The sequence below is a fragment of the Atractosteus spatula genome, chromosome 1, assembly GCF_055471065.1.
Source record: "Atractosteus spatula isolate fAtrSpa1 chromosome 1, fAtrSpa1.hap1, whole genome shotgun sequence".
In the NCBI taxonomy this organism is placed as follows: Eukaryota; Metazoa; Chordata; class Actinopteri; order Semionotiformes; family Lepisosteidae; genus Atractosteus; species Atractosteus spatula.
In genome coordinates this window covers 46,668,975-46,694,113 of record NC_142706.1, presented here as the reverse complement: position 1 = coordinate 46,694,113, position 25,139 = coordinate 46,668,975, and the positions used below count along the sequence as shown (strand labels likewise).

The 25,139-nt window shown below is 38.6% G+C and overlaps 1 protein-coding gene across 4 annotated transcripts; it reads left to right on the top strand.

Annotated features, from left to right (window-relative positions):
- The first annotated feature begins 227 nt into the window (after positions 1 to 227).
- Positions 228 to 25,139, top strand: slc44a1b (solute carrier family 44 member 1b). Of its 4 annotated transcripts, XM_088936383.1 has the most exons (16): positions 228 to 530; positions 1,261 to 1,350; positions 2,184 to 2,326; positions 5,888 to 6,024; positions 7,361 to 7,454; positions 7,964 to 8,133; positions 8,628 to 8,717; positions 9,624 to 9,763; positions 12,207 to 12,393; positions 12,908 to 13,073; positions 13,381 to 13,537; positions 13,916 to 13,999; positions 14,346 to 14,483; positions 16,699 to 16,935; positions 17,914 to 18,000; positions 21,950 to 25,139. In XM_088936383.1, the coding sequence occupies exons 1-16, from the start codon at positions 507 to 509 to the stop codon at positions 21,971 to 21,973; spliced, it is 1,968 nt and encodes a 655-aa protein (XP_088792509.1). In that variant the 5' UTR covers positions 228 to 506; the 3' UTR covers positions 21,974 to 25,139. The 4 variants fall into 4 exon arrangements, with proteins under 4 accessions (XP_088792509.1, XP_088792346.1, XP_088792428.1 ...); XM_088936220.1 differs by lacking the exon at positions 21,950 to 25,139 and having other exon boundaries at positions 17,914 to 18,218; XM_088936302.1 differs by lacking the exon at positions 228 to 530 and having other exon boundaries at positions 1,121 to 1,350.

Below are 25,139 nucleotides of genomic sequence, written 5' to 3'. Positions count from 1 at the left end.
GTAGTATAAATATAAGTATATGTTTAACTACTGATAAAAAGATAATTATCCAATCATTTTTATCATGTCTGTGTCTCCGGGACCGTTCAGAAAAGCGAAAGAATCAACCATAGTTGAACTTTCCCGCACTTCACCACTCCTGCCACATTGTCTAACGCCTCGGAAACCCCCACATTCCCATTCTCCTCTGCGCTATGGCTGGACCAGAGAGTTTAGGAGGATCGGCTAGAGTTCTTTTTCCGGCTACACCTGAGACTATCAGGAAGTGTGTGAGGGTGATAAATCCTAAAGTTAATCCTTTTTACCTGGGGGAAGAAGTCAGGAAATAATGATGTGCTGAAAGAAGGGGCTGTCCGGTGGTGGGAGTTTTGTTTCGTGGATCATCTTTCGGCAAGAGACAGAGCAGTTCATGCAGGATACGCACGCACAGTCAACTCCCTGCTAAGTTTTGCTTTTTGTTTTCGTGTGGTGCTGCAAGTTCTGTGCGATTCTAAGTGTTTCCTACAATGGGATGCTGCGGTTGCGCGGAGGTGAGAAGATAGTTCCACGTCTCCTGGAATATTTTATGTCCAAAAATCGTAAACAATACAGCAGTACCGTAGTATAGTTTTTTTTTTCTGTGCTTGATTTTCTTGAACTCTCATTGTTTGTTGTAAGATTTGCACCGTGTTGTTTTGGTGGAGGCTGTGGGTTTGTTTCTTTCTCCATTGGAGTGACCTTCTTTACAACACTTTAATCCTATTTGTAAAATGTTGCCGGACCGCAAGGTCGAGCTAGGCGAAGCCGTAGCTTGATAGTAATGTCAGTTGTGCTTCTGTTGGCGTCTCGTTTTCGACACAAGTTTGCCTTGGACGTGTAATCTGTAAAGCTTGTGCTGAATAATAAAAAAAAGTGTACAATCAGTATTTACATAACAGTCTGAAGCAGCTCTGTCTTGAGCGGTAAATAATTCTGACCTCGTTTTCGTGCTCTTCTTCAGGGTTTTTTTTTTAAATGAAGGGCATTCAGTGAAGAGCAACGATTCTTCTGCACAATGTGTGATTGTTTTACTTCGTAATTGGGGGGGGAAAGGGAGTCTTTTATCGCATTTTTGTGCACGACTTGATGTCCTGCCTACTTCATGATAGTGACGTGGATACTCGGCTATACCTCCATATACTGCCACTGTAAACCGACAGCTGGACATTAAATTATTTCCACGCAGCTGAGGCTTTGGGGGCAAGGTTTATGATGCCTAGCAATTCTGCTGTTTCCTTACAGAGGTCTAAGCGGGACTGGAGACCCCTGGAAGAACGGAACTGTACTGATATTCCATGGCTCCTGATATTTATTGCTTTCTGCATCGGCATGGTAAGTATAGGTGTTAGGGAAGTTAAGTGCATTTGCTCATTCTTCCGTTTTTTTTTTTTGCTGTGGTAGTTCATGCACAGTTGTACAATTGATGAACGTTGTGTTGAGATTAGAGCTTGACGTTTCAGTTCCAGAATTTTAGCTGCAATGCGATTGCATGCAAAAAAGAATGAAAGTAATTCATCTTGTGTCTGGATATGTGCTCCAGGAGTGGGAAATGGAGTAAGTGCTCTGCTGCGGTTCGAGGGTGTATACTATTGAAAATGCTACGTTTTTAATGAGAATGTGGAATGTTTGGGATAACCTATTTAATCGTATATTAAAGAGATGAGTCTTATGGCACATTTACCTTAACTTTTTAAAGGATTTTTCTGCATAATTCTGTTTGAAGAAAAGGTAACTTTGTGTATGTAATGAGAGTTTAATTTTATTTTAAACTGATCCACAAAGAATACATCATGTTTGCGAGGAAGATGATAAGGTGTTTGGTACATTGCTCGTAAAGCAGAAACTTTTAAACCTTACTCGGCTCCTTAAAGGCTCCTTTAAAAACAAAACAAAAGCACAGTTACAAGCCCTGGCTAAATCTTAAACCATGTTATTTCAGATGTTTAATATTCTGTTGAAATCTTCACAAATGGGCTTGTGAAAGTTCACGGAAAATGACTGGGTGCACTGGGGGGCCATGGTGACCAAACTGTGTAATGCATACTAAAACCCGGTGTCTCTTCTGGATCAGTAAGACTTTGCAGTGCATCTTTGATGCACAGTTAAATAGAACTGTGGTGTATTTCTCTCCTCACCATTCTTATGAGTGCATGTGCTTCTCATAGGGGTGCATCTGTGGCTTTGCTATTGCCACTGGAGCAGCGTCCAGGCTGGTGCATGGATATGACAGCTATGGCAACACCTGTGGCCAGAAAAACTCCAAGATAGAAGGTATAGAACTGAGCGGACTGGACCAAACTGACAAAAAGTGAGTATCATATTCTTAGTCCTGCCTTCTTCTAAAAGTTTCACTTTATGGATTGAAGTAACATCTTGTAGAACGGAACACTTCCCTTTTTGGAGTGGAGATAGTCCTTTTTCTGTGTAATGTTTAATAAAGAAGTGCTTCTACAGAGTGGCCTAAAAAATACAACACAGACTTGTATAAAACAGATCTTGACAGGTCTTTTACAGAGCGACATGAATCATAGTTTATTGATATGTGTTAGATTGCTCCCTTTAGGATGGTTTTACTTTGAGCAAATCTTTAGGGACAGGTGAGCCCCCTTGTGAAGTTATGACAAGGAAACCCTGTAATGTTCAGCTTCATAGAAATGCCTTCATCCAAAATCGGTCTTCATAAAGGCAAAACACTGCCGTGTGTAGATCTGACAGACATTGGACTATACCTGCAATGACTGTGTTTTTAATCTCTGAAATATCATAACTAATATGACTTCATAAATGGAGAATCTTTCAGGCTACAGAAAGGGCCTGTGGCTGTTGCTGTGCTCCAGAAGAAAACAATGTCTTCATTGTATCGGAGAATAGTTGCGATGTGCAAACAGGGAGCTCTTTTTCTGAGTCTGGCCAGTTGACAAAATGTTTAAATGAACAGAGGTTAAAAACTGAGGAATCCTTTGTCCATCTCTAAATGCAACACTTTGGTGAATCGTAGGTTATTTATTTGCTTATACAATGAGTCTGGTATTATATTGACTAGAAGTGTGAAGAACAGGTGCAAAAAGACATTTATATAACCTTTTAGTACAGTTATGGAAAATGGCTTTCATGATCTTAAATGTACTATACACAAGCCACATCATGCTCTTATGTCTTGGTCCATCTTGCCCTGACAATGTGTAACAATGTAAAGGATAGACAGTGTGTGATCTCTCTGTCTTGTTTTTAATGGGTTTTAGTCATTTGAACAGACAAATCTGGCAGTATAGTGAAAACTGCGAGTTGCTTTACCTATTTCATCTACTTGGTTTCTAGTTTTGTCTTCAGATCTACTTAAATGTGACAGCTGCAGAAATTTTATTTTAAAGATGCTTTCTGGTTTTTAATATCTCACAGCAGCAGATAATTCCCTTCACTGCATGAATGTCTCATCTTTAGAAATAGCAGTCTCTATCAAAAGGAACTACAGTAAATATCTGCCATCTTCAGCGACTTAGAGGAGCCATGCTCCTGCTGTCGTAGTGCACCTGCAGTACAAAAATATATCAACACATCCGTTTGAATGAAGATTTTTTAAATGCTATAACATTTCTTAATTCTATTAAGTGACACGGATTTTGTATAATACTTGTGTCAGGAAAGGTTAGCATTTTTTCCCTTTCATTAACTTTGCTCATTGTGTGTTGGTTTTCAGTTGTGGTAAATGTTATGTAAAATATGTACTGTCATGCTACTGATCTTATACACTGTTCGTGCAGACAAAAACAACAAGGAGATGTTGCGCTGGCATCTATTTTTTACAGTACATTGTTCTGCGTGAATTGGATCCAAACTGCAGGTTTAGACGCAACTGTAGCATACATGACTTATTGGAGCATTTTTGAATATGTTTAATCAGTTTAAAAAAATGTAAACATTCACACACTTTGCCATTATTCAGAAACTGCTGGCTAAAAGAAAACTTAAGTGAAATCCAAACATGAAGCAGATTGCTCCAGTCCATTTCACGCTCAATTGTTTGTTCAGAGATCCTGCTCCAGGGAAAGCAGATTATAATGTATTTTTTTTTCCCTGCCATGATAAGCTCTTTATATTTCAGTACAAAATGCATCTGTTTCTCAGCTTTGGGTTATTAGGGCAGTGCAGGTAAAGCTGCTCTTCCTGTGTGGAACCCCTGGTTATGTTGGGGTGTTTCAGTGATTATGACACAAGTTATGTAGCAAAGAGCACAATAGTCCAGCCTGAAACACTGAAGGAGCTGCAGTGCTTCACTGCACTGGCATTCAGAACAGACGTTCTGGAATTATAATGTGTAAAAGCTGCTGTGAACTGCATGTCATATAATGCCATATTTTAAAGAAAACAGGATCATCATTTTAAAAACAATCGATTAGAACATGCATAAAGCAGTTCTTAAGGATGTTACAGGAACTCTCGAAACCAGTGACTTGTGGTCTGTCAGGACTAGACTTGCCACTAAAACTGCTCTCAAGTTTGTCAGTTTACTAAACAAACTTCACACAGATATGCAGGTTCTAAGTTAGGCTGTGAGTATTTTGCTGTGGCTAGTGTTTGAGAGTACTTTAAAAAAAAACTGGAGGTGCCTTTTTTCTCTTTGATAGTGTTCACCACCACTTACTGGGGTTGAACGTCTTGCTGTGGACAGTAACACTTGATGCTGGGTTTCACTGATCTGAAATTACTTCGGTAAATTTAGCCAAAACTTCCACCCATGCTGAATTCCTCTCGTATCTGCTTTACTGCATTGACAAGTATATGATAAGGACATTTATTGTAATTAATTTGCAGAAGTGTGGTAATAGTAGCTGAGCAGTCCTTTGTTTCTTAAAAAAAGCCATTAAAAATGTTTGCACATTAAAGTTCAAAGGACCAAAAGGGTGTTGAAATCAACGCTTGCATCTGTCAATGGTTTGTTTGATTAATAATTTCTGATATTGCGTGGATGATTTAATATTGCTTGGAAATGTGTACATTTCTTTAATGGTACATTTTCTTAATGGTTGGGATAGCTTCAAATTTATCAGTGTTTCTTTGTAGTTTTTCTGTATGTGCTAATTAAGGGGTACCAGTGGTTGACAATGGAATATTGGGCCAGTACCAGGCACTCCCAAGGCTAGGGGCCTTAATCAGTGTTCAGGTAAATGTTTAACATAGTTGCACTTCCCATAAACATTCCCATTATGACATCACCTAATGAGATGGCAAGTCAAAGGCACCATCTCAATGTTCAGATTAATTTCAATAACAAATCCACATGGATACAGAGAATATAGAGCATATAGAGCAGAAAATAGATAGAAATAACAGATTTGCAGTGTTTGGCTCCATTTATTCCATAGTCACCTGGTTATTAATGATTAAAAGGGATTTTTTTTTTGCTGGCCAACCTATGTAGTTGTTTGCCCCATTTCTGTAATGTCTTTAAAAAGTGATTTGTTGCAAGTTCATCATCTCATGTTTGGACAAGTAGGAACGTCATATTTCCCTTTGCATTGGGAAGCATAGCTGTTTCAGAATCTTCTCATTTTTAACCCGTCTCTTATGTTGACTGATATAGAAAGTAAGTAGTGAAACTGCGGTGATATTGAATTTTAATATTTTTTGTATCTTAGGTTTTTCCTAGAACTTTCAGGTTGTACAAGCGCAGGATAAAGAGCTCAGTTAAGACAAAAGACCTTTATCCCTATTCCTTAAAATTGTCACTTTTGTTTGACACTTGTTTTCTTATCTACGCAGTTAACCTCACTTTCCTAGACCAGGTGTGCAGCTGGCATGATACGTTTGTGCTATTTCAAAGGTATTTCTGCAGTATATATTGCATTTTCTGCTCTTTATTCTGTTATAGGTATGTCTTCTTTTTGGATCCATGCAATATTGACATAATTAACAGGAAAATCAAGTCTATGGCTCTCTGCGTCACATCATGTCCAAGTGTGGAGCTAAAGACTTACAACGATATCAGGAAATTTGCACAGACAAACGGTAAGACCAAAGACATTACTGTTTTAGATATTTAGGAATGCCTTTATCGGGAATTCAGTCAGACTGTTAATATGCAGTGTAAAACCCTCGGCTTCTTCGACGGTGCCCTTGGTTCTGTGTAGGCACAGTGTCAATAACATGGAGAAAGAAAACTTGAACTTAATATGCTAGTAAGTTGTTTGTTAGTTTATTAATCCTACTAAGCAGTAGCCACAATATTGTAGTGCGTTCTATAGTTTAAGATAATCAGTTTAATGCCTGCCTGTGTCAGCACAGTGTCCTGGGGATACTGCTGTCGTTCACTGTTTCTTTTTCGCCCTGGGAAATATTTCCCATCTGCAGTTCATGTCCAACCTTGAACTTCCCACATGGCCTAGATCAAACCCTCCATGTGCTATACAAAATGCTGTCTGATAACACTCTTAGAAATGAAAATTTTCAAACTGTGGTCCCTCACGTGTATCGTAATTATAGTCATGATAGTTACTTTACCTTGGATTCAGATTGTGAGAGCTACATTATCAAAGACCCCACTTCGTAGAGGTGATTTACAGACCTCATTGCCATGAAATCAAAAGGGGAAATGGGCATAAGAAATTATTCTGCTTCATATTTGCCCATTTATATAGTTTTCATCACATATGAACAATTCTTACTTGAATGTTTCAGTCAGCTCACATATAACTTTGCATTTAGACAGCTGCTAGTTTTCAGTTTGTCTTAGTGTTGTGTTATCAGAGGCATTAAAGTTTAAATTATTTCACTGCATTGTCTCATATACTGCATTAGGTCATTGTCTGTGTCATGTCCTGCCACCAGATGAAACAATACAGTTCTGTTAAAAACACAGACCCAAGCTGAGGCCAGTAACAGTGTGGCTATGTACCTTCCACACACTTAAGTGCATGTTCATCAGTGTTCATGTAATGTTTGTGCAATTGTCTTAAATTTCAGCACATTATTTCAAGTATTTGGTGCTCATATATGTTGAATGAAAGTCATTTTCAGACTGCCATTAGTTCCTAATCTTTTAATGAATAAGATTTAATCTTGTAATAAAATCTTTTGATGAAGAACAGTAAACCAACTTGCACATCACTGATATGTAGCTCTATATACACAAGGATTTCTGAGACTTTTTGTGAAGATGTTTGAGAATCCTATGCCCCTTAGTTTTTACTGGAATCTTTGAAATGTGGGTTAACCATTTCATTCTGGGTATTTAGTTACATTCTTAAATCTCCTCTATGTTGATTCAAAGGTGTAAATGGTTCATCTTCATATGGATCCTTTCTGTCCAGTGAGCTGAGCTGCTTGTATCTTTCTCTCCTGTTAGGGTCTGCCCTTTGCTCCTATCAGTTAAAACCTACTGAATATACCAGTCATAAACAAAAAGATACTCTGTGCCCCAAGCTTCCTGTGCCACCAAGGTATGTAGATCTTAAATGAACATCGCTAGGTGCTCAATTTGGTACATTCTCACCATGTTTATTTTAAAAACAAGTATATGCTTATAACAGTAAACCATTAAGACGTTTACACAGTCATACTTTGTTACATAAAACATTGGTTTATTCATGGACAACCAAAACATTTAGTCTCTCTCTAAGTTCTGCTAAGGTTGATGCAGAACAAAAATTGGAGTTTTTGAAACATTGGTTAAGAATACTAACACTGTTTCTGAAATTGTGTATCTGTTAGCAACTTCTCCTTTTAGCGTTAAAAACAGAACTGAACTTGCCCCTCAACTTCCATACTAAAGATGGTTTCTATTGTCTTAATATATTAAATCACTTGCTCATTGAATATGTATGGATTTTTGTTTTAATATTCAGTTAAATGAAAAGTGATTTGTCTACATTGCCAAAATGACATTAAAGAGACATTTGTATTATTCACGTTCTTCCTTCTACTTGTACTTTATTCTGTTTCTTGATAGTAAGTCAATTCCGGTATTCCATCGCTGCATCCCTGTGGATATCTCCTGTTATGCCAAGTTTGCTGAAGCCCTGATCACCTTCGTCAGTGACAACAGTGTGCTTCAGAGGTTAATCACCGGTGTGATGACCAGCAAAGAAATCATCATGGGCCTTTGTGTGCTTGCTCTAGGTACTGGGAGCCCTTCAGAATTATGCACAGCTGTCTTGAGTAAAAACAATGTCCTTGATCAGCATAGCCTGTAGGATCACAGCCACCTAATTTCACTACTGTGAATAATGGCTTTCCTTTTTGTATTGGACACTTTTACTAGTGTATGACTTTTTATTACTTTCATTAAAAAATGCTTCGTTGGCAAAATTGGTATCAATAAGCATTTTCTGTTCCCTTATATTTTATTGGTTTCGTTTTGAATATCCAAACAATTATTGTTAAGAATGTTTGAGAAGCCATTTTCCTGTAATTTTTTGAAGAATTTTAGTGCAGTGGAAACGGAAACACTGAGTAACGTAGGGAAACCCAGGGAGGCAATAATGAAGTTTAATGACATCCCAGGAAAATGCAGCTACAAACAACATTTTGCTACTGAAAGATTTTTTTTGATCCATTCGGGGGCTAGGAAGCTCAGTGGATTGTACTGAGGTGCTTCCTGTCTTTTTCTGCAGTGCTTTCCATGATTTTGATGGTCATCATACGATACATCTCCACGGTGCTTGTCTGGATCCTCACTGCATTAGTGGTTCTGGGGTCACTGGGTGAGTTTGCCTGAAGCAAATTCTCTAACAAGGTTTCGAGACTTGGTTGCTCAATGCAGAAACATTTATTTTTCATATTTAAATATTAATACAAAGGCACCTTTGAGTGGTTGACCCATCAAAGTTATTTTTGATGTGCTGGTAGACCTGCTTGTATTCAGCATGTTTTTATTTATTTCCCTTGAATATGTTGCTGTAGTTAAGTAGTTTTTCAAGATAGACTTTCAAAGCAAGATGGTGTACTTCTAGGCCAGCATTTCCTTTCAAAGCAAGTATAATGTCTGTTTAGAGAAACCAGTTTACTGAGGTTCTGAGAGGGCACAAATAATCAAAGTAGTGTTTTCCAATAATGCATTCATATGCAGTCTCTAATTACAGCCTTAGACACAAGTGAAAGACAGGGCTCCCATCTCCTAATACCCTTGTTCAGCAGGCCATACCTGTGAAGTCATCACTTTTAAATTCTTGATCATGAAGAACAAAATTAAATTAGAGCCTCATTCTTGTCGGCCTGATTCTACAGATTTGATTTCAGGACACATGGTCTCTGAATTGCCCGTCCACGATTGTGAAAAATACTTTCGAATGAATTAGCTTATATGTGTTTTTTGGCGATCGCCATTTTGGTGGAGGCTTGTATGTGTGGTAGCAGTTTACATATGACAAATACACACTGTGCTTATATATTCATACGTTGAGATGTATTTTTATTATTCATACGATCATATAAAGGTCATGGTAATATTTAATTCACAGCGTTAAAAAAATAAGGAGTCTTAGGTGTGACTTTTCCCCTTGACCATGATCACAATTCCTTCAGGCTTGCTGAATTAAATATGAAATAAGGGGCTATAAAATAAAATGCTAACGTGACAATAATTGTAAAACTTATTTTGCTGCTTGCAGGGGGCACAGGTGTTCTGTGGTGGCTTTATGCAGATCACAAGAAGTCGCTGAATGTTACGCTGCCAGCAGATCAGTTGGAAGTAGCCAAAGACAATGTCCAGGCTCTCATGGTCTATGCTATAGCTGCTACCATTTTCACGGTAGGTTCCTTACGTTCCTGTTGTTTCAAGTGGTTACAGCTTCTATATGACTACATCCATGTCCTTTGAGAACAGTTCTGTGCTGCATTTGTTACAGTTTTGTTTTTTTTTCCAGGGAAAGTAAAACACAAAATTCTGTTTTAATTCTTTGGACGCAATTGAATTTTGTCATTTCTATATAAAGTGGCAGTCTGGGAGGGCTTAAGGTCTGAAAATGTCATACAGTATTTTATACTTGACCTTATCCTTAAAGCCTTTTCTAAACTCCTGAGCCCAGGATTATTGATTGTAAGGCCTCACTGTGCCCTTTCAGAGAGTGTCATGCACATTTGATTTTTTTTTTCCTCCTCCAACTGGGAAGCCTAAGGCCAGTTTTGCACATTTTGGGAGATTTTGGCAAAAACTCTAATTTAGTGAAACTACAGCTTGCATCACAAATTTGGTTCATACAGTAGCTCACATCCAAGGTACACTGGACCTAAAGCTTTAGACATTGTTGTAACAGACAAATAAGTTCTGGACCCTGAGATGAGCTAAATCAACTGAGTTTATTGCATGCAAGGAACAATAAGATCAAAGATTTGTTCAGAGAATTGTTGTAAAGCTCCAGTTTATATAGCAGACTTCAGCCATTTCTGAGGCAAATTGTTACCATAGTAATGGGGGGAGGTCACTTGTGTTCGAACATTCCCAAGACCTTGAACACTTTGAATGGCCGGTCTTATCTTTCCATAGTTAGGGAAAGATTCACTTACACTTTGTACCAAAAGAAGTCTTTGTGCAGAAAGAAATCGGTTTACCCTTGTTTCACATCTTATATCTTTCTTCAACATGTTACCCTTTCATACTTTTTTCCAGTAAGTGTTTCTGCAACAGATGTCCAAGTGCGTACTGGAGCCATTGTATGTGCACTGCATGAGCCTCATTCATAACGATGATTTCAATGTGCACTTTGTTTTTTCAACCTTTGCTGTCTCATGTCTTTCTTTTCGCTTATGTAATTTTCACTGGTTCCAGGAACTGTTTGTACGTCTAGTAAACAATTAATTCTTTGACCAACTATCACGGTCCTTTCACTCTTTTTTTCAACAGAAATTTTAAATCAACTTTTAGTCTTGTAAGCAACTCATTGTTGTGTCGGCTACTTAGGCTAGAGCAATTTAATTTTCGTGGTCAAACAATAAAAGCTGCTCTTTTCCAGGAACTGTTTTATTGATGTTTCTCTGCAGTGAAAGTTGACAAATTCACAAATAAGCAAGATTAGCAAGATATGGGAGAAACTCAAAAAAGTTGAAAGTGTTATATGAGCCAAAATACAAATATTGGAGGACCTGGAGAGCTCTGCATAAATAGCTGTTTGAATATCGCTGCAGTACCCATCCATTAATCCATTTTCTAACTGCTTTATCCAGTACAGGTTTGTGGGGGAGCCTGAGCCTATCCCGGCAAGCAAGTCAGGATACATCCTAGCTGGGACACCAGTCCATTGCAGGGGGCACACAGACAGAAACAGAATGCACACACTCACACCAGGGCCGATTTTCCTAGAAGCCAATTTAACCTACCTATATGACTTTGGACTGTGGGAGGAAACCAGAGCACCCTGAGGAAACCCACGTGGACATGGGGAGAACATACACACTCTTCACAGAAAGTGCCCAAGGTCTGGAATTGAATCCAGGCTCTCTGAACCAGAATTTCCAATCTAATGACCAAGTATGGTGAACTGGAAGACCTGATAGAAGATAGCAACTGAGGAACTGAACCCAGAGCCCCAGTGCTGTGATATATAAATGTAGGATTAACAGGCTACAGACACTGCAACCGCACACAGGGGAGGATTAAGATTTCGGCAGATTTCTCTCACCCATCCTCCTTCAGGCCACTGGTCTTTTAACACTTTTTAACACTTTGAGGCTGATTTGAGGAGAGCCACGTCCCACGCCAAGTGCCTGGGAGCCCACAGAGGTCATGGCGCGCCTGCGAGCCGTGAAAACCCTGGCCGACTGCTCCCATCCCCCTCTCAGCACTGCGTAGACAGTAGTGCACCACTGTATGGGGAATCCCAGTCACAGTTGGCTAATAAGATGTCCTAGACCTGAACTCAGCCGAGTGCCTTCACCCGTTGAGTCACCTGACAGGCCCCTATTTTGTTAACTGTTGTTTACAAGCATTTTTCTGATTAATTGAGACATCGTAAAATCGGTCCGATCCAGGCTAGGAGCAGTGTGCTGTCAGACTCTCTCTGTGACCTGTGCTGCTGGGGTAAGCCCTGCCTTTAGGCGGCCCTCTACAGGGTGAGCAGCTTTCTGATCACGGATGGTTGGAGCGTTTCAAAGTGCCTTTTTTATGCTACGCTTCAGAAATATTTTTAATTCTATTCCTAATCTATTAAAGAGATGTCTGAGGCCATTTTTTCTTTTTGTTTTTTCCCTTTACTTAGGTCATCCTGCTGCTGCTCATGTTTTTTATGCGGAAAAGAGTGGCTCTGACAATCGCCCTATTTCATGTGGCGGGTAAAGTGTTCATCCACCTGCCGCTGCTCGTCTTCCAGCCCTTCTGGACGTTTCTGGCTCTGATGTTGTTCTGGATGTACTGGATAATGGTTTTGCTATTCCTGGGCACAGCAGGTAAGGAGCGTGCAGTGGTGGCTGATATGGTTCTGCAGCCCTGTGTGGCCTGTGCTAACGGCGAGTGGTGTGAGCCAGCTGCTTCACTGTCTATAGGTTTTGAAATTGCCATTCTGCAAGCTACCATCCGTGACTTCTGTTACAATGCTTTTAGAACTTTCATTTTGAAAGAAAGGAGAGCTTCATCATTTCCCAACACAAAGATCTGTTCAAGTACTTAGTGTGAGTAGCATTGCGATTCCAATTCCTACCATAAAATGTGGGCTTGTTTATTTTATTGCATTATGTCCATTTTTAAATAACATAAGAAAACCAGTTCCATCTATCTTTAATATATCTTCTGTGTAAATAGTTCATGGTTCAAGGCCTGGCTCTACCACTTACTACGTTTGTTACCCTGAACAATTTCCTTACACCCCTTGTACTCCTCACCACTTTGCTTGCCATGTTAATCTGATGCCTGTTGTAATGCTGCAGCAGCTGTTGTTGAAAAATGTATTTTTGATGTTCACAGGCAATCCAACACAAAATGAAAAGGGTTTGGTGGAATTCCGAATGTCGAGCCCTTTGCAGTACATGACCTGGTATCACGCAGTTGGCTTGATCTGGATCAGCGAGTTTATTCTCGCGTGTCAGCAGATGACTGTTGCTGGTGCTGTTGTCACTTATTATTTTACAAGGTAAGATGCTTCCTACATGGCAAGCATATATCTTCAGTAAACCTGAAGATGTATGCTTTCCTTGCTCATTCTTTCAAGACAAAAGCACAGTAGAGTCTGGAATCTGGACTTAAAGAGGGACGTGCTAAAATCACTTCGCAGAATCACTTGTGTTTACCAAAGCATGTTTTAGGCCCATTTTTCGGTTACTACTGCCAGCTGTTCACTTATAAATTATAATAAAGAGTTTAATAAAGAGTTTTTTATAATAAAGTTTAAAGAGGAACATGCAGCTGTCACTCAGAAATGATTGTTTCTTTTGTTGCAGGGATAAGTCCAAACTACCACTTACTCCTATACTGTCATCCGTATATCGTCTTATCCGGTACCATCTCGGTACCGTGGCGAAGGGATCCTTCATCATTACACTTGTGAAGATCCCTCGATTGATCCTCATGTACATTCATAATCAGCTGAAAGGAAAGGTAAGGATAAAAGGTAATTGGTTGCAACAACAGTGTGGAAGTATTTTGTTTACAGAGGTGACCATGTGTTGTCTGTCCAAGCCACGGAGAAGTAGCATTGAAATCTAAATGTTGAAATATTAGGCCTGGTATCAATTTTCTAACCGTACATTGCAGTATCTCTACTTTCTACTCTGAAACTAGAACATTAATGCTTTTGCTGCAGTGAGATCCTTTGATATCAGTGATTAGGAAGCAGCAGAATGAAATACAATTTCCCCATTCTTAAAAGATAAATGGTGTCTGCAGTGTTACATAAGGAATTCATGAAATGGTAGGCAATTGAAACATAGTGTTGCCATTATGGTAATTATTTTAAATTTCTTTTCCATCCCTCAGGAAAATGCTTGTGCTCGCTGCATGTTGAAAGCCTGTATTTGCTGCTTGTGGTGTCTGGAGAAGTGCCTAAATTATTTGAATCAGGTATTTTCTTCTCTGTTAGGTCAGATGCATGCTTTTGAAGGTCAGGCTATATATATACTTTGTGGCAATTCAGAATATAATATTTTTAAATGTTGTGGCAAGAACACCGTGCACACAAAAGCAAGAAATAATTATCTTGATATTCAACCCATTGTAAACTCAGCTATCTATGTTTGATATAACCATGGCTTGTTTTGGTAGATTTCTTTTTTGTATTTTGGTTGCACTGATATACAAATAACCATTACAGTTTGAGAACTAGCAAGAGTTGCAAATAATGTGAGATGTATAAAAGAATGGTTTTAAAAATCAAAGGTTTAAAATGTTTGATGTTTTTTTATTGCAGAATGCATATGCAGCTACAGCTATCAACAGCACCAACTTCTGCACATCTGCAAAGGATGCCTTTGTGATTCTGGTGGAGAATGCCTTGAGAGTTGCCACGATCAACACCGTTGGAGATTTTGTTTTGTTTCTTGGGAAGGTATGGTTTCTGTATAGATCATCAGTAGCACTGAGGTTTTTTTTAATTAAAACTGGTCTACACTCTTCAGGGCTGTAATCAAAGAGTCACGAATCTTGTACTAGGGAGATGCTTTCATGCAATCGTCACGCAAGGTTACAAACAGTAACCTTCAGTAATCAGTGCTGAAAAGAGAAAGCACCTATGTTTGAAACAAAAGTCGTTTTGTGGAGGTTCATGATTAATTTGATAAAATTGTGATTAGGGAATGAGTGGCTTTTCGTTACAAACGAATAAGCAACAGTATTCATCAGGGGATATGAGAATACAAAATGACAAACAAATGTGTGTCTTCTTTCTGAGGATTATAAATGTCAATCTCAGACAAGACCCGAGACAGAATTGTTAATAGTAAAGCCATTTTACAGTAAGTCATAAACAAATTTCTTATAGCTGTAGGTAGATATAATGTATACAGTAGGGTAGGTGTTCAGCTCTGCTTACTGTAGGGCAGCTTAATATTTGATGTCTCTTTAGTTTTAAGTCTCTTTGAGACTGTTAAAGAGGACTAGAATCAGGAAGAGACAATAATCTGTAATAGTAAATAGAAATCAGCAGTATGGTTGTGCAACATAGAAAAGAGAAACAGTGAGCATGTATTTTTGAGGTTTCTCTGAAGGCCTTTGTTTTGCAGCAGAGTTCCACAATGCTTGTGCAAGTAGCAGATATTTCCTTTAGAAATTTTTGCAAAATATTCAGTCTTTAAGTTAATTACTGTACCAAATGTTGCAATACAAAGAGAGCACAAGCCCTATTTTCAGCTATAAATTATCTCGCTTTAGCATAGAACAATCACCCCTTAGGCTATGGAAGAAAAATCAAAAGAAATTATCAAAGCACCAATTAAGGTAAGTTATTAGACTTTTTAGATTTTCATTTTTATTTGCTGTTAGTTTTTACCTTGACACAGTATCCAAATTGAAATAACAGTTTTAGGCCCTCTTTAAAGATGCTTCTGTAGATTGTGTCATTCACAGGAAGCCAGCAGCTTGATAAGCCTGTTAATTTCCAGGCCAGGTCTTCAAAGATAAGAGCAGTTTGTATATAGTTTGTATATAGACCACAACCAGTGAAATGATTCCTATGTTCCTGTTTCATCGTCTGTCACAGATTGTGCTAGTGAAGCTGTTTGAGAGCTATGGTGGAGCAGCTTTAAAGCGAAGCTTTTTATTTTGGTCAAACTTGGTAATGAATAACATTTAACAAATTCTTCAGGTGGATGATGCATATGAGTCTAAAAAATAAATTGCAGATAAAAAGAAAACCTCACTTTCCACGAGTGGTCAACAGTTCTGATGTCCACTAAAGTATTGAACTTTATCCATTTAAAACTTAATACCTCTAGATTCTAAGGAAATATGTGGAAATGTTAGTATAAGTAGTTTTCTATACCTTCCTGGGTTTTACATGTCTTGAGGTGTTCTTAAGACTTTTAGAAATTTGTAATCAAATATTCCCAGGCAGTATATATATTCGTATGAGCTTAACATGCAGAGGTTACATAGTTATATTGTCACAGTCAGGTGCCTCAGCCAGTCGCGGCTGGCATCATCCAAAACGGTGAAGTTGCCGGGTCACCTGAAGCGAGGGCAGGAGTAAAGGATGTGGTCAGCCGTCTGCTCCTTGCCGTCGACGCATTCGCAAGTTGGGTCATCAGTGAGACCCCACTTGTGTAGGGTGGCCCGGAAATATGTCCGGTTCTTAGTAGGTTCAGCTTGACCCAGGCTTGTCTGGGTAGGTCATTTCCAGCGGGTTTGTTGGATACTTTGTTAATAAATTGTTTTAGTATGTGGTTGTTATTATTCCACGCGTCTTTCCACTTTTTGTTAGCCCAGTTGGTGCCATTGTCATTGTTTGCTTCTTTCATAAGGCGGCTCATTGTGTTAGAAGGTGAGTGCCGGTTTTCTAATCGGAGGATCGTGGTGTTCTGGTTGCAGATGGCATTGTGCAGCAGGTGGTTGGAGTCATCCGAGGCTTTCAGTGCAAGGTTGATGCAACTTGCTTCTCTGCGAAGGTTAGGTGGAGAGATGCCGCTGAGAATCGGTAGCAAGTCAGTGGGCGTAGATCTAATGCGCCCGGTTATAATGCGCATGCTGTTGTTCGAACTTCCCAGGCAGTAAGTAAGAAGAGGAATAGACTGGCTTCTAACAGGAAGCTACTGTGTATCTGTTTCCAGGTCCTGATAGTTTCCAGCACAGCCTTTGCGGGCGTACTGGCTCTGAACTACCAGCGAGATTACACAGTGTGGGTCCTCCCTCTGATCATCGTGTGCCTCTTCGCCTTCCTGGTTGCCCACTGCTTCCTCTCCATATATGAAATAGTTGTGGATGTCCTCTTCTTGTGCTTTGCCATCGATACCACGTACAATGACGGGAGTCCTGGGAAAGAGTACTTCATGGACAAGGCTCTTATGGTAAGACATTTTTGGGCTCATTGAGTGTGGTTGGGATGAGATTATATTCATATACATCTTCATATCTTTTTGTCATGATCTTCTGATTTCACAACGGAATATTTTATTTAACAAAATAACTTGTGCAAAGAGGATAGTCATTTCATGTGTAAGGACCCTTATTTCTTGATTTTGCGTCGACTTATTATTTTGCCTTGTGATGGGGTTCATTCAGGAAGGGTCTGTATGTTGTCCTAAGGACCACCAGAGGTTTTCTTTTACTGAATACTTCTGATAGTCTGATCATTAGTTCTGTGGCAATTCAAGGGATGGTTGTAACTTCACTGCACAAAAATAATACATGTTTTCATGGGAACAAATGTAGTTTGTCAGAAATGGTAACTGCTTACACACCAATTTGAAGAGATGTTGGGATCTGTAGGCTGTCACTCACTTTTTGAGTCCTGATTTTTCTCTTGGTCAGCCATAAACGTTTTTTTCCTTATCAAGGTGATTGAAGTTAAGGCAATGAAATTAGAAGGATTTGAAGAAAAAAAGAGTGAAGTTGAAAATGTATTTGGAAGCCACCATGTAAATTACGTTGTTACTCTTAGAGTTATTGCTTTACTGTAATCTTAAGAAATGTAATTTGGTTATTCATGTAATCCATCGCAGAAATTGCTTTTGTCCCCTTTATAAGTGTAGATTTATTCCTACTGTCGTCCTTGAAATCTTATTCATCTGAATTTATTTGACATATTTGCCATGTAAATTCATTTAAAGAAAAACAAATATGAATATGAATTTTATTCTTATTGAAAAGCAGTGCATGTTTCTATCATTATTTTCTGTACATCGCATGTCTTTCGGGGCCACCGCACATCTTTGTAGACCTCGCTGGTTTTGTACAGACGGACAGGCAGCCTCCTGACCCCAGTTGCCGAAATGATCGTGTGCTTCCTTGCTGACAGACCTGACTTGTGTTCTCTGCTGTCGCAGGAGTTTGTGGAGAGCAGCAAGAAGCCGATGAAAGAGCGGAGCAGGGGCAGGCCGCACTCGACCGACAGCAGGGAGGCGAAGCCCATGGTGAGTGGCCCTACCGAATCCGACATCCTCCAGGAGTTTCACTTCTATTACCTCTTCATCTCTGTCTTCGTAGACTGGGCTTTCTCTGAACAAGCTTTTGTGCTGTGTCTCACTCAAGACATGATGCTCTTTCTGTTTCTGTACCTCCCCATTACTTCACTGTTTCAGTTCTTCTCATTGTTTCAGTCATCTCCTGTTCTAGCAAGCTAGCCGAAACAGTATCCCGCTGTACATATAGACAGTATTTTTAGACCACTGCTCATCAGCTTGATTCCATTATGTAATGTGCCAATAGTTCCTGTTCTTCTTTAAGAACTCAAGTCTGTAATTGTTGCCTTATTATCACAGTGCACTTTAAGGAGGATCTGCTGATCCTGTGAGAACACATCACCTGTACAAATGCTTATCCCTTAAAGCAGTGCACATCGTGGTCAGGCAATAGAATTGGCCAGTTGGAGATGGCACTTGCCTCCTACCTGGCTGGCTTGGAACTTTATAAACACAGCCCTAAGCATGTTTGAATATTTATCCCTGCTTTTACACAGGGAGACAAATATGAGGTCCAGTTTCTCAGTCAAAGTAAAACAAAGTTGAGTCTAATAATGTATAATCAAATTTAGGACTTGTGCTGTTTTGGTGTCATTCAAAATCGTATATTCAAAACTATCCCAGTTCTAACAACAGTACTCCACTGTTTTCTAGAAGCAGTAATGCACGAAAATGCCAAATGACATTTTAAATCACATTTGAAAGTTAAAATGCACAGTTGTCTGTCATCAGTGCTAGTCTACACTTTGCTAGACTTGTTTATGAGCTGTTCATCCAAAGTTGTTAGAGCATTTAAGGTGATCAAGTGTAATAAATTATTTGCAGCATATGAGCTTATCCATTTTAACTATGACAAAACATGAAAATTGTTGACTCTAGAGAAGATACTACTCTACAAACAAGCAGTTGTTCATTCGGTATTCCAAATATTGGCAAAGTGTTTAAAGTGAGAAGTATTGAGGCATACAGAAGGGGTAAAACTACAAATGGGTAAAAACTAGATGCACTCAGTGGATGTATGATTATTCTGTGTAGTCATACGTATTAGTTTTTATATATATCATACTTCTGCGGAGAGTAATATTGCAAATGTAGTTGAGAAAAGATTCAAGGAATATGTTTTTATTAAATTCTAAACTAAAAAAATCATTAACTTTAAAAAAAAAGTACTTAATTTTCTTAATCTGAAAAATAAATTCTGATTGCATACACATTTTAAGCTTCCATGTTCAATGTTAACTCGGATTTTAAAAAAACACTTAAAAAACACTGCAAATGAAAAACTGTGACATCGGCAATATTATGAAGCAAAATGAGCTGCTTTTCAATTAAAATGACTGCAGCCGAGTGTTTTGCCTCATTCCCTTTAGCAGAGTATGTGTCACACTGATCACTAATCTCAGAATCTGTTCAATTCACATTTATGCAATTTCACAACTTAGCCTTGAATATCTTGGAATTTTTTTGGTTGTGGATTTAGTTAATTAACTTGCGAGATATTACAGCCAGACAATCTGTTCGTGACTGGTCCAAGTAACCTGCACTGGGTAGGAGTGTCTAGTTGCTGCAGAATTCTGTGATTGATGTTGGCCTGACTGCAAGACACTACATCGGTTAAGTCTTAGGACCTCACTTGCTGCTCTTTCTGTGGCCTTATCCTGAAGTCATAACATTTTACCAGGACAATGCATGTCTTCATGCTGCTCATGCAGCAACATCTCTCCTGCAAGATGAGAAAGAGGCAATTATGCCATATGCTTGCCAAACTTGAGCCCCACTGAAAAGCTGGGGAATGAGACAGGATATGTGCTTGTTCAGTCTATACAAGAAGACAGAGATGCAATGGATAGATGGAAACTCCAATATAAAGTCACTTAATAGGGCATTAGGCCACCAAGTGTTGCCAGCATGGCCTATGTGCTCTGTGGCATAGTCTACCAGGGTCTGGAATTAGACAGAAGGAACGTGGCACCGTTCTTCTACAAGAAAATCAGTCAACTTGAAATATCTTATAAATGCTCGATTGGATTAAGATATAAGAGTTGGACTCGGATTTAGAAGGCCATGACATAACAGTAGATACCATCAGTGTCATGCTTGTGAAACCATTGGCAACTATACAGTACGTGCTCTGTGGGTGGGCCAGTGTCATCCTGGAGTACACCTCTCCCAGCAGGAAAGAAATACTGCAACATGTGGTGATAATGATCACTCAGTACCATCAAGTTTTAAGTAACATTGACCTGGTCTTCTAAGGGAATACGTGGGCAAAAACCATGTCAGAGAAATAAACTCCACAACATCATGGACTTTCACTGTCGGAACCAAGCACACAAAGCTGTAGAGTACATGTACTTGTCATGGTGAAGGATGATTAACCTGGCAGTATCCATTGTCTGTGCTGTTTGCTTGTCCTCAGGACTCACAAGCACGAATCCCCAGGTATGCTGAGTGGTTTGTGCAGTGAAACCCGAGTATTGTATCTTGGTCAGTCTCGGTGGACTGTTTTTGATTAAACTGAGTGAAAACAGCCCAGGTCGAAATATGTTGTCATTCGATCAGAACGTGCGGGCCCATTTTGCCCTGAACTTTGTATTAATACATGGGTGTCACGATCTTGGAAGTATGTGTTTCTGCCCCACTCTTGCCCTTTGCTGACATACACCTGAAACATAAGCAAGTCGAGCAGTCTTGGTCACTGAAGCTCTTGCCAATTGCGTCCGAACAATCACCAATCTTTCAAAGTCACTGAGGTGTCTGCTTGCAGCCAGACCTGCCTCGCATTTTTGGCCCTTTATGGCCCTAAGTATGCTGGGATGTTTTTGCATAATTAAGACATTTGTTATATAATAATGTGTCAAAGTTTACAGCTTACATTGCTTCCTTTGGTGGCCAGAGACACTACTACCTTTGAACATTCACAATGAACTCCCTGTTGATGATTAAGGCTAATAAACGTGATGACTTTTTTGACATGTCACTTCCTACTAAGTGTTACTGTCTGATGTGTTTTGAAGTTTGTTGCAGTTATAAGTGAATAAGCTTCTTTTGATGCTTTTTTATATATAAAGCATTTCCTGGAGAATATTTCAAATGGCTGTACCCCTTATTTAAAAACTGTTGCAAGTTCTTTATAGTTCTTTGTTTCTTTTCTAATTTCATTTTATACCAGAAATAATGGGATTTTTTCCCTCACCTTTAAAGTAATTTACTCTCTTCATGTTGACTGTGGTTCTCAAATTTGAAAGCCTAGTATTTTTTAATAGACTGCTTAGGGCTATGACTAAAGGATCTTATTTGGGGACCTCATTTTGGGAAGCTCATTTTGCCATTTCCAAATTGAAAAGGCACCTAACAGCACTACTTTAATGTTTAACCTCAACTGTCCAGAATCTAGTTACACACCGAGATGTGTCCGTCGGAAAGGGCGATGGCTGTGATTTTTTTTCCTCTTGGTGCAGTACATAAGCAGTTTCTCAGTGGTTTCAAAATGAAATGTCACAAGCTCTTCACAGCTGAATGTCTTTGACATCTTTGTATGTATGTTTATTCTAGCCTTAAACGAAGTAGCCGCAAGAATTTAAAACCTCTTTAATTTCAATATATCAACACTTTACACATTGTGTATTGAAGCAACGAAACAAGCAGGCTTACTTTGAAGCTTTTGACTTTACTCAGCGTGGGATACTGTTTCCGCTTTGTGCTGTTTGTTTGTGTTTCTGTGTCACTTTCCAGCCATTATCTGTTTACTTTGTCTTCTGTGAAATCATTTCTAACACTCCAGTGAACCTCGATACCGTTCAGAGCTCAGTCTTTAAGGGATTATAAAATGTGTGCACACAGTGCCCTCAGTGATTACTTGTGACTGTTTGGAGTAAGACTCAATCACTTTGTTTTCTAGGCTCCTGGAGCAAGTTCAGCTTGACCAAAATCACCTAATGGAACTTTTTTTAAACATTCCAAATGTTTATTTTTACCAATGTGTAACATGTTTACTATGGTTTCACTCCAGGGAATACAATATTTTAATAAGAAACTGTAAAATAACTCAAGTAATGAAGCACTTTATATGAAAGCGCCGTGTATTTTAACTACTGATGCATTTTAGTAGTGATGTCCTTTTTATATTTGACTAAAATGTCGTCTAGATAAATGCAGCACTAAAATGTCCAGAGTCAGTTTTGACTGAAAAGTAATTCATCATGCCAGTTTTCATTAAGTTTTTAGATTTTGTTCATCTTGTTCTAATTACAAATAACAAGCATTGTAACTGAATTTGTATAGCATTGCTTAAATACTTTTTTTTTCCTCTAAAGAAACACAAAGTGTATGAACATGATCAGAATTAGAGCTGCTTTTCAAATGCAGCAAGTTCTGTACATCTTTTTTTAAAGGGAGGGGAATAGCTTTAGGGGCAAGTTTCTGTAGTTTTAGTTTTTTCACTAATGAGTTGTTACTAATGTTACTCACCATTAACAGTGACTTTTATTTACTCTGTTAGGAAAAAAAAAATGTTATCAAGACTGTTAAGGAGAGAACAGTCAGTACCGGTGTAAGTCATTCTAGTTTACACGGCAGGTGGTGGAAGACTGCCGATAACAGGGCAATGATAGGCTCAGACTATCCTGACCATCAGACTTGACTGTGCTCATTTCACATTGCTACAAGCTCAGGGTCCTCCACTGTTCGCACTTGTACAATGCGATCACATGAGAAGAGTTTGGGCAGCTGACCCCTACAAACTGTAATGACAGCCATATAATCTGCTTATGAGAGTTTGACCGTGTCAAACAGACTGATAGCCGCGAACACTCTTTCAATGACGACGGGAAAGTCACAATGCTGCCCAGATTCTTAGTGTGATGAGAAATCTGCTCCATGTCAAATCCGATGTCATTCAAGGCCGTGGAGCACCCTGAAGCTAGAGAGGACGAGCAATAACAGAAAAGCGATGATGATCTTGGGGGGGGAAAAAGTCTTCCTGCTTGCACTAAAATTCTTAAAACTGTTTAAAAATGTGTTTATGGTGACAGTTTTCTAACTCTTCTGTAATTAAGAGTTTTCCAGGTGTGCAATAGATCTTATTTTAAGACAAATGGAGGGAGTACAAATCGTCTTGCACCTTGCCTTAACTGGTCCAGTAGGCCTTGGTTCCTGCTGGATCTCGTCATTTCCATATCCGGTCTATAATGTTGAATCCTAGAATGGTCACTTGACGGCAGATGGATAATAGTTGTTTTTGTAGTTTGGTTTGTCTTTAAAAGTTCCAGCTTTGAAGGTAGATTGTTTCCCATTCAACGTTAAGCAGTCTGATCGGACCAAAACACTCACTTGTTCTTATTCCGGGGTTTTTCCATCCTTGAAAAGGTTAAACCCCTTTTCCAAGAAGCATTTAAAATGTTTTGACAAAGCCAAAAAAATAAGGGTCTGGTTTTTGTGATAAAATCTAGGTGTGTTTAAATGAATCATGAATGGCGAAAACTTGAAACCAATTAAATTAAATGTATACCTCTTAAGTACTCAGATGTTTTAGGTCCCCAATCAACACTAACGTCATAAAAAGTTGGAAAATTACATTTTTGTGAATGCAATGATCATGGCAGATTCTGTGAAATTTAATACTGAGTGATGATTTGTAAATGATTCAAACTGGATTAGCATTTTTTCCTTTTGAACTGACGTTGCAGCGTTTCCTGTTTATACAGCTCAATGATTTCAGTGATGCATACATGGTATATGAGGGCCATTGCCATGCATTAATGCGCAGTTAAATATTGCTTTGATAGCACTGGAATGGATAAACCAGAATATATCCATTCTTATCTTTCAATGAACTGGATTCATAGCAGAATTCATTGGTCAAAACTGAGCTAAAAACAACAACAAAAAATTATATGTAAAACTTACAGTAAGTGACAAACAGCTCTCAGTAGAGGTAGTTTGAATGCTTATATGCTCTGTGCAAAACTTACTTTTGTGATCATTATTTTAGTATAAAAGCATGTTATGCAGGCTATTTCAAATGGGAGTACACTAATGATACACATTTTTGTTGTGCTTTGTAATGCAAAGGGTGTTAACAATGGTAAAATGCTTCTTTAGAAATTATTAAAGCCAAATGTTTAAATTTTGATTAAATATGAAAGGTAGCTGTAAACGTAGTTTAAGCTTCCTGCTAATTTACATGTCTCTTACCTACATATTATATTACTCAGAAAACTAGATAGGAAGAAAAATAAGACCAAAGAAATCAATATGAACTTGTTTGCTTAAAAGTCATTGATGTCCTTAAAACCTTACAAACAATTTAGGATGTGCTAAAATGATCGGGATTCAAATTTTAGTCAGAATACCAGTTTGAGTCTTTCTCAGGATAACAGTACACAGTCAGTGACAGTGAGGTACAGTGTTATATGCAGCTACTGTCATCCATAGAGAATCTGCTACCTGGTCTCTCTGTGGTTCCAAACCAATGGGTCAGATGTAGCCAGGCATTGTTTGCCAAAGTGTGACTTTTACCGATTCCAATCAATGGAAATGATTTCCTAATCTGTACAATGTAATAATGTGTGTGATTATTGTTGATTTCTAAGCTTAGATCAGCAACAATGGTATTGTTTAGTCTCCTCATGTTGAACTTTTCTCTGAAAGTCAAGCTTACACAAATGTTCCATGATAACCATTGCAAAAATCTGGGTACTTCCACAATTATCTAAAGGACATGTAAGATTTGCATTTTTTTCAAACAAGTATGGACACCATCTACATACGTTGTAAAATCGAATGCAGTAAAATCATCAGAGTTAGACCGATCTATAAAATGGATCAATAGCTTTACATAGCTCTAAATCTACTGTTGCAAGACGCGATTCCCTTTATTTTATTTGTGAATTTGAGGTTTTATTGTGCAGAAATCACTTGGGATGAACGGTTACTAGAAAATATTAAAATGAAATTGGTTACTAGTCTGGTGTAATAATAGCTTTTAGCTCCTAATTGCAGTTATTGTTTGTAAAATTGAACTAAATTTTGTTTTTTATATTATTTCTTATGTATCTCTTTTTAAAAAAATAATAAAATGAAAACTTGAA